General features: G+C 37.3%; 1 protein-coding gene across 1 annotated transcript; it reads left to right on the forward strand.

Annotated features, from left to right (window-relative positions):
- Positions 1-7,535: 7,535 nt before the first annotated feature.
- On the forward strand, positions 7,536-10,217 carry LOC146885479 (uncharacterized). Its single transcript, XM_085674948.1, has 3 exons — positions 7,536-9,083; positions 9,294-9,674; positions 9,756-10,217. Exons 1-3 carry the CDS (start codon positions 7,536-7,538, stop codon positions 10,215-10,217), a joined length of 2,391 nt encoding a protein of 796 aa, XP_085531074.1.
- Positions 10,218-10,597: the final 380 nt, after the last annotated feature.

Consider the following 10,597-nt stretch of genomic DNA (forward strand, 5'->3'; position numbering starts at 1 on the left):
TGTCTATTTTAATAACTAATTTATCACTAAATTGAGAACCAACTTGTTAAGTTATAATATTTCAACATAAATGTTAAGCTATAACATTTCACTCTGCATCGTACTAGAGAATTGAATTTCTTAAAAGACAAATCATTAATAGAATAGAAAATTATATAATCTAGATATATTTTACTATAATGAAATCATTATAATGAATTTTTGTGAAATAAAGTAGTGTCCATTTAACAAAAAACATTTTCAATTAAAAACGTTTTCTTACATGACTCATCGAATACTCACTTGTTACCAATCATAGTTCTTTTCGCAATTATCTAAATTCCATTCTTTTCAAATTAATCCAATTTTTCTTGAATCGCTTTCACTCAACTTTCATCTTCCAAAGCTTCATTTACATTTATTTGGTTGGCTATCTTTGAGTTTGAATCTTGTAGTCACTCTTTCATTATTTAGATCTCCTTCATTTGGTTATCTTTATTGGATTGACCCTTTAGTGTTGATGATGTGACCTGCATGTCAAAATCAAGAGAACCATCTTGCTTTAACTATTTTTTATTAAGCTTATGGTTATTAAACCTCACATGGATTGCATCTTCGACAACAAACGTTCTAGAGTTATACACTAGAATAACCCAGTTAGATTCCTTTATCGCTTCTAGAATCAAATAGTTTTTCGTGTTCAGTATGAAAAATTAAATTCCAAAAGGATGAAAATGAGGGTTTTCTGTTTTCTCACAATTTATAGGGAGTCTTGTTTAATAAGGGTTTGATGTAAATTCAATTTTGTAAATAATAGGCTCTGTTAACTACTGCTTATGCACAAAAAGCACGTAAGGGTGAAGTTAACATTTAACATTGTTTAAGCCATTTCTTGTAAAACACAAAGCTTCCTCTCAACATCACCATTTTTTTTTGTGGTGTCCTAAGAGCAGAATAGTTATGGTTGATACCATAGTTTTCAAAAAAGTCTCAAAATTTTTCGTTTTCAACTTCATTCATATGGTCACTTCTAACAAAAAAAAATTGGTAAACCCTTTTCATTTTGAATATTTCTCATAAATTCACAAAAGATTTTGAAGATTCATCCTTGTGGTTCCAAAACACAACTCATGTCCATATGATATAATCATCAACAATTATAAGACCACATCATTTACCACTTAGAGAATCAATTCCTTTTGGTCCAAAATGGTCCAAGTGTATAGCTTAAGAGGACTTTGGGTTGAAATATCATTTTATTTTCCTTCAAAAGAACTCTTAATTTGCTTGCCTTTTACACATGACCCACAAAATAAATTTTTTTTAGAAAAATGCAGATGACTTCGTTAAACTAGAAGGGAAAATTACTTTGTTTTAAAACCTTTTCCGAATAAAACTATTTTCTTTAAATACTTTTCAACTTAGAGAAAACAAAATGCAACTTTCTTTAACTCTAATTGATGCAAGAATTGAGAGAGCAATAAAAAGAGATAAAGAAAGATGAAGAACACACACAAAGTTATACTAGTTCGGATTCTAGCAATCATACATCCAATTCTGAGTGCTTCCCATAAGGTGGAAGAGTCCACAACACCTTGTCATTGATGTCATACTTATTGATCGCGCTTCTCAGAGATGTAGACTATTAAAAAAAGTCTATAAGCTATCAATCATAGAATATAGAATATTGTGTTGCTTTCCTCCACTAGAATATGCCATCTAAAGAGAAGAAATCAAACAAAATGCAAATTTTTATACTAGTTCTCTCTAACCACATGGATTACGTCTAGTCCTCCCTTAAGCATTTAGCTTAAGAGGTTTCGCTAATAAAAGAAATTACAAAACCAAGTACATAAGAGACTTTGGGTTACAAGTACACCAACCACTCCTAATTCTCAAGTGCATAAACCAGTGATGATTAACATTCTTAGTCTCTTCCTAAGATTAAGAACTCTTAAATAGAAAGAAAACACTTTCACAAAGAGTGTAATTTAAGATCACTAGAGAAAACTTCACAATGTAAAGAATTTATAGAATATCTCACAACCCATATAAAAAACACTCTTGATAACTATAAGACCTAGAAAATGTTTGTCGTTGATGTGTTCTCCAACTTCGATTTGATCACTTTATATATAACATTATTGATAAGGACCATTACATCTTGAATAAGTTAATTCTTGATTAAGCATGATCTTCACTACAAACTTTAACACATTCATTTTTAGAGCCTTGGTCGCTTGAAAAGGAAAGATAGGACTTATTTCTTTTAAGAATTATTGCATCGTGTTTGTAAGATCCCAGTCAGATATTACTAGTTTTAAATTAAATAAATAAATAAGAAAATCAAAATTGCATTTATTATAATGACCTTCCCAAAACGCGAGAAAATTAAAACATTTATTAACGAGTTATAATAAACATAAATTAAACTCCAAGTTTACATCTCCAAAAACTATATTGAAATCCGAGTTACATAATGATGGAAATAACTTTAAAATAAAATCCCCATGTTGCTCCTCTCCAATGTTATACCTCACCAACACTACCTGCAACATCATCTGCTCCCGTGTAACAAATTACACGATCATCACCAATCACAAACAAATAGGGTGAGCTAACATATATATATATATATATATATATACATATGTACATGTATATGTATATGTATACATATACATATACATCTACATTTATATGTATATGTATATGTATATGTATACATATACATATACATATACATATACATATACATATACATATGTATATGTATATGTATATATATACATATATATGTATATGTATGTGTGCATAATAAACACATACATATACATATATATATGTATATATATATATACATATACATATACATATGTATATGTATATCTATATGTATACATATACATATACATATAAATGTATATGTATATAAATGTATATTTATATGTATATGTATACATATACATATACATATACATATACATATATATATATATATATATATATATATACACACGCACACACACGAATTACAACTCAAAATTACACACACTCTCATAAGAGAAACTCCATCCTCTTATTCCACAAAGCATGGCCACCACCATGTTTATCCATGTTCTACATCTTTACATGATGACATTAAGATATCCTTTGTTGCCACAAGTTATAACTTGTGGTTTCCACAATCTATAAGCCACAACTCGTAGAAACACATGCAGGAATATCATGCTACGGACCACACTTCGTAACGCCAAGTGGAGTTCCCAATACGAACCAAAATTCATATTCTTGACACAAGACGAACAAATCACTGGCCACAACCTGTGATTGCTAAATCGAGTGGAGACTCTCCATACGAGTCACAACTTGCACACTCACACCGGTACCATCTGTCATTCTGAACCACAACTCAAGGAATACCACGTGTTAACCCTCTATCCCGAGCCACAACTTAAGGGATGCCATTCTGAGCCACAACTCAAGGAATGCTCCAGCAAGGTCCATCCTTTAGGTATTCATCTAAAGCCTTGTAGACAATGTACAACCAAAGGAAACAAGCCACTACCCCTGCATCATCGTCTGGCGCTGCCTAAGTGCAACCAAGCGAAAACCAATTAAATACATCTTGGCGAAAGCCACAAGCCACCACACGCCACGTGCACCTGAAGTCCCTGCCCTTACAAGTATCGTTTGGCGGGATGAACCTCACCACCAGGCGCCAGGTGCCAAGCGTTTTAGTAGCTCTCTGGATTTGGAGCTATTGTAAGAACCGAGAAAATTAAGTAATTAAATAAATAATTATTTAAGAAATGCGAGTAGTGGGAACCTTTGTGGCATTTAATGCTGGGATTTATGACGTAGAACAATACTGGCTCAAGTGGTTGAGAGTACTTGGTTGTGTGAGATGACTTGGGTTCAAGTCTTGTGTATGCCATTTCTGTTATTTTAATTGTTATTATTTTTAATAATAATATGCTTGATCATGATGAGTGATAATATAATCCTGAATGTATAGGAATTATCACAAAACATGAATTGGTTGAACGATTGTGCATTAACGTGCCAATGGTGTGGTTGTGTGTTTGAATCTTGGCTTGTGCGAAATAAGGTTCCTTTTTGACAAAATTATTGTTAATTCAATTAATTAAAGGATTAAAGTGGAAGTTAGATTAGGGTTTTAGAGAAATTATAGAGTGATTGAAAGGTGAGGTTTGAGCACTATTTTGGGAACGTGAAAAGAGAGAGAAGTGAGAGATGAGAAGGATCCTTAGAGGAGAAAGCAAAAGTTAAGGCAAATTGGGGCTCAAAACTCTAAGAATAGTGAGAGATGAGAAGGATCCTTGGAGGAGAAAGCAAAAGCTAAGGCAAATTGGGGCTCAAAACTCCAAGAATTTTACAAACTTGAGCAAGGAAATTAGGTTAGGGGAGCTGTGATATTTCTCCTCTGGTTGTTCTGTTTTTTTTTTCATTTGTGTTTGTGGAAAATTTTTAGAAACCGCTTGGCGGCCTTGAAGGTCTACTAGGCTGTTTATATGAATTTCCCTATAATTCTAGGTTCCTACGAGGAACCGTCTGGCGACATGAATTGGCCGCCAAGCGACGCAATTAATCTAACCCATTTTCTAGGTTTTTGGATGAATCGCCTGGCGGCGATGAACACTCGCCAAGCAACATGAGCAAGATTGGCTCGATTTTTTGGTATTTTGGGGTTTTTAGGTTGTTGTGATCGGGGAAAAATTGAATTATATCTATTGGTTGTACATTAGAGGTCAATAAATATTGAAATGTGTTGTTAATTAAGATAAATGAATGAAATTGGTATAAAAATGTTTAGGGTTTGACAATAATTGGGGTTAAAAGCATAGGAATGATTGATGCCTGAATTTCATTAGGGATGTTGTATGTGCGTACTTAAATTGATATTAGGTACCATGGGGAACCTGATTGGTTGTAGAATTGTGGAGATATACCTAGAAACACATTTGGGGATTTTTTTTAGGCTTCAAAGGTGCAAGGAAATTCTAGGATTTTCCAAAGAATGGTATGCACCACCTGGCGGTACTAACCTGGCCACCAAGCACAAGCGTAGTGAAGAATGGCAATGCGTGGCTATGAGGTACAAGTTGCGTGTAGGATCTTGTTTTTGTGCTAGGTAGAACAATGATAGGAGAATGAGGCTTAGGTTTGGATATATCTTTGGAGAAGTTAAGTTGAGTGGATGATGGAATTACAAGGTTAAGGGTTAAGGTTTGATAATGGGATTTTCCAGAGGGTTGTGGGGAAGTGGTGATGGTAGGTACTGAGTAAGACCTTATTTTAATTGAGAGATGTATTATGGGTTGCTAAAATCTGAATTATTAGATAGTCGTATTCTATGGTAGAGTTCAATGGTGAGTTTGGGGCCAATTGTTTAATGGTATGAGTGAAGTGTTCACAATTTGGCATAAGTATTGTGGATACAATATGAATAATAGTAATTGGTAAGATGAGTCAGATTGGATATCTAAGGTAATGCTACCCCGACTTGGAAAGTGTGAGATTGGGTTTTGTTGGGTTATTAACTCAGTAAAACTTGTCTATTGGTGTAGCGCTTGACGGTGGGGTCTTAACCACCAGATGATAGCTACAAATACAAAGGACTACTGAAACGCTTAGCGCCTAGGAATGTTGACGTTCCACCAGGCGACAACTATGTGGATAGTGACACTGGGAGCATGTGGTGCCTATCGATGAGGTTCGTCCCGCCAGGCAATACCTATAGAGACAGTGACTTCTGAGACGCTTGGCGCTTGGTGGCAGATGGGCTCCACTAGGCAGTTTGCAATTGCTTTTCACCTAGCGATGCTCAAGCAGCGCCAAGTGATTATGCAGGAGCAATGGTTTGTTCTTAGTGTGGTGCATGACCTATAAGGCTTTGGATGCATACCTTAAGGTCGGACTTTGCTGGAGCATTCCTTGAGTTGTGGCTCAAAATGACATCCCTTGAGTTGTGGCTCGGGATGAAGGGTAAACACGTGGTATTCCTTGAGTTGTGGCTTGGAATATCGGATGTTAATTTTTACCATTATCCAAGCTATATTTCATTAGCAAAATCATCTCTTCCAAAGCTTTTAACCTACTTAATCCTCAATTTTACCTTACTTTTGTAAATAAATACATTTTGGGTTACATTTATCTAAATATACCACTAATCCCCATTTTTTGTGTCCTTTTTGTAGATGGGAAGCTTTGTCCAAAAGTCCAGATTAATGAGTGACCCGAAATAGCAAGGAGAAGAAGGAAAATGTCAACAGGAAGCGCCTGGCGACACGAAGCAAGCGCCAGGCGGAACAGACCGCCAGTCAAGCGCCAACCAAGCGCCAGACAGGCGCTACTGTTAGTCACCGCCTGGCGGCACTTAGTCACCGCCGGGCGGTAGCGGCAAGACTTGCCCCCTGTTTGGTGGCTTGCGCCTGGCGGTGAGACCCTTCCGCCAAGCGCCCTTTTTCACTGATGTGTCAAGTGACCCCTTTTTCTTCTGTTTTCGCGGAGGGAATCTCATCTTGGACATTTTGGAGCTCGAACAACACGTCTTGGAGCGCTTGGAGGTCTGCTAGGGCTTGTGGGAACAACTCCATCTTCCTCTTTGTGTCTCCTTCCTCTTCCATTTCCATTTTGTAAGCTTGAGCTCTCCATGACAATGGAGAGCTAAACCCATTTTTGTTGGGGTTAGATGTAGCCACTGAACTTTTATGTATTTTCGAATGGTTTGAATATATATATGCTTCTTCCATTGATTTCTAGTATCTTTGTTTATGTATTTAAGGCTTGCTTTGTTTTACCCATTCATTGCATGATATTTGGGTCATTAGGTATTGGAAAATATCTCTTGAAACCTAGAATTTGAACAAGATACCTAATGGAACTTGTATCTAGGAATGGAACTTGACCCATTAGTTGTCTTAAACCCTAATTTGTAAAGCGGGTTTGTTTATTTAGGGATTCAAGGAATTGACTCTAAATAAGGGAACCTAGGCTCATTCAACTAAGGGATTAGAGTTTGAGTAGACTTGTGGGTTGACATTAGTAATTAATGGAGAAGAGTTTTATTGTTTAATATATATGAGAGTGAAGTAGGTGAAGTCTAACTCCAACAATATCAATCCATTGCATTTCTAGTCTTTACCATTTTCTAGAGTCTTCAAATATCCAAGTTCAACTTTACTTGTTTATGAAACATTTACTTTATTGCATACAAAAACCCAAATTATGAATTTATTCATTAGTTTAAATTAGTCACTAATTACGCAAATATTTAGTATACACGAGTCTCTTGGGAAACGATATCCCGGTCTTACCGGTTACTACTTGCGCGACTTGGTACACTTGCCAAAGTCTTAACAAGTTTTTGGCGCCGTTGCCGGGGACCCGTGTCTAATACTAGACTTTTGTGTGATTTCTGACTTAGACTTAAATTCTTTTGTGCATATTTACTGTTTTGTTTACTTTTATACGCACATTAATTTTGGGCTAACTTGTAGTTCGAGCTTGCTTTTGTTGTTGCTCTATAGTTTATGCAGGGTAGGATCCGTACAAGGAGGACTGCATCTTCAGAACCACTCCTTGTTGATCCCGAGATAGAGAAAACTGCCCGTAGAAACAATAGTGCCACAAGGAGAAGACGAGCTCAAGCACAACAAGTTGCCCATCACTCTTCTGCTTCAGACACTCTTTCATCTACTTCTCATAATCCTGATCCTTTACCAGAAGAAGAAATGACAGACAATCCTCATGGTGATGGTAGAGGTCGTGAAAGACGCACTTTGGAAGATTATGCAGTGTTCACAGGCCATGTTAACTTCAACAGTATTGCTAGGCCAACCGTCAATGCCACCAACATGGAGATGAAGCCAGCTCTTATTCATTTGGTGCAGAGTAATCAGTTCAACGGCCTGTCTCATGAGAATCCTTACACTCATCCGGCCACATTCTTAGAGATATGCAATACTGTGAAGATCCATCAAGTTCCTGATGAAGCCATACGATTGAGTCTCTTTCCATTCTCACTAGCAGGGTCTGCAAAAGCCTGGCTGAATTCTTTTCCTGAAAATAGCCTCACTAACTGGGATGATGTGGTTGCAAAGTTCTTGAGCAAATATTTTCCCCAGTCCAAGGTTAATAAGGGAAAGCAGGAAATCTCGGCATTTCAACAAGATATGGATGAGTCCTTGGGCCAAGCATGGGATAGATTCAAGGGACTGCTGAGGAAGACCCCCATTCATGGGTTTGATCAACCTACACAGCTTACTCTTTTCTTGGCAGGTCTTAAGTCCCAGTCAAAGTTGATGTTAGATGCCTCTGCCGGTGGGAGTATCAAGTGGAAGACGCCAGAGGAAGCTTATGAGTTAATAGAGAATATGGCAGCTAATGATAATGAAGCCTATACTGAGAGAGCTCATTCTCAAAAGAAGGGTATTCTAGAGCTTCAATCCCAAGATGCTCTATTGGCTCAAAACAAGATTATGACTCAGCAGCTGGAGACCCTGATGAAGAAATTGTCACAACTTCCTCAAGAGCTTCAAAACGCCTCTGTAGCTCAACTTCAACAAGTGCAAAGTTTTGAGTTATGTGGAGGAAACCATACCAATGGGCAATGTGCTATGCCAAGCACATCTCAAGAGGAAGTTAGTTATATGGGCAATCAAGGCCGACCAGGGAACTATAACCAAGGATGGAAACCTCATCAAAGCATGGGCCAAGCTGGACCTTCCAATAGGCCCCCACATCAACAAACTTACCAACATCCCTCTCTGACTGATAGAACCTCAAAGCTTGAGGACATGATGCAACAGTTCTTGCAAATGTCAATTCAAAATCAAAAGAACACTGATGCATCAATAAAAAACTTGGAGGTGCAAGTGGGGCAATTAGCCAAGCAATTGGCTGATCAACAAGGAAGTCCTTTTTCCGCCAACACCGAAGCCAACCCCAAAGAGCAATGTAAGGCCATCTTCACTAGAAGCGGAAAGGAGGTTGGACTAGGTTCTAAAGAAAAGGTGGAGACTAGAGAAAAGAGAAAGAATGAAGAAGAGATTCAAGAGGAAGAAGTTGATGAAGAGATTGTTGTGGAAGAAGAAAAGAATAAAAGTGAAGAGAAGGATAAAGAGAAAAGACAAAAAGAGAAAGTTGTTGTGAAACCCCTTCCCTATCCTCAAAATCCTTCAAGAAAAGAGAAAGAGAGACAATTAGCTCGGTTCAAGGACATATTTAAACAACTTGAGATCAAGATCCCATTTTCTGAAGCACTGCAACAAATACCCTCTTATTCAAAGTTCATGAAGGAGTTCCTTGGCAAAAAGAAGAAATACATAGAAGAGGAAACCATTGAAGTGCAAGGGAATTGTAGTGCCATTATTCAGAAAAATCTTCCTCCAAAATTCAAGGATCCGGGTAGCTTCACCATCCCCTGCACCATTGGAAATCAAGATATGGGGAAAGCTCTTGTTGACTTAGGGGCTAGCATTAATTTGATGCCCCTATCTATGCTTATAAAGATTGGTGGTCTCGAAGCCAAGCCAACAAGGATGACCTTGCAACTAGCAGATAGCTCCATCAAATACCCTTATGGCGTGGTGGAAGATGTGGTGGTGCAGATAGATAAGCTCAAGTTCCCGGTTGATTTTGTGGTGATGGAAATGGAGAAAGATGAAGGGGTACCACTCATTCTTGGGAGGCCATTCATGAAGATAGCCAAGGTTGTCATCAATGTGGATGAGTGAACGCTGAAATTGAAGGACCAAGATGAGGAAGTGAATTTCAACGTTTTTGAAGCTGTGCAAGAATCAACTGATGAAGAAACTAGTCTTAAGGCCATCAATGAAGTCTTATCTGTGACTAGTAGACCGTGGCAAGCTTCTAAGTTGCTTGGAAAGTGCTCAAATTGTTTCTCTGCAAAAGTGAATGAAGAGAGGGAAGAGAAAGATGATGCTCTAGTTCACCACCACTCTTTGATGGGGACTAATGGACTTAGACCTGGCCAACCAATTGTGATGAGAAAGGAAAATTTGAAGATTTCTCCTAGAAGACTCAAATCAAAATGGTCAAGGTTGTGGGTTATTAGAGACATCAAAGTTGATGGAAGGATTGAAATTGAAGCTCCTTATTCTAGAAGGACTAAAATGGTGACTAGTGATCAATTGAAGTTGTATAGGTGTGAGGTTGGGAAGGAGCACACCAAAAGCAACAACCAAGCTTAAGCGCCTTATCCGTCAGGCTCGTGACGTTAAACAAGCGCTTCCTGGGAGGCAACCCAATGCTCTAAACTCATTCTAGCTTTTAATTTTTGTTTTCAATTCAGTATGATGTTTGTATGCATGTGTGAATTGTGTTAGTATGATTGTTATGTTGTTGAGATGTTGAATTTTGTGTTAAATTTGCATTTGTGAATTTGTGGAAGCATAGCCTAGAATGTTGTTAAGCATGTTTAGTTTTAGGATGGTGTTAGCATGTGCTAGTTGTAGCATTTTGAATTGAGTTTATCCTTTGTGTATCATAGAATGTGGTAGTGTACAATTGGTTGTTTGTGAGAATATTAGTAGCATAGCTTGTGTAGTAAATTCATATCTTAAGTTAAGTT

Source organism: Vigna unguiculata, chromosome 6 (assembly GCF_037176805.1).
Source record: "Vigna unguiculata cultivar grain cowpea cultivar isolate G323 ecotype 2 chromosome 6, ASM3717680v1, whole genome shotgun sequence".
Lineage (NCBI taxonomy): Eukaryota > Viridiplantae > Streptophyta > Magnoliopsida > Fabales > Fabaceae > Vigna > Vigna unguiculata.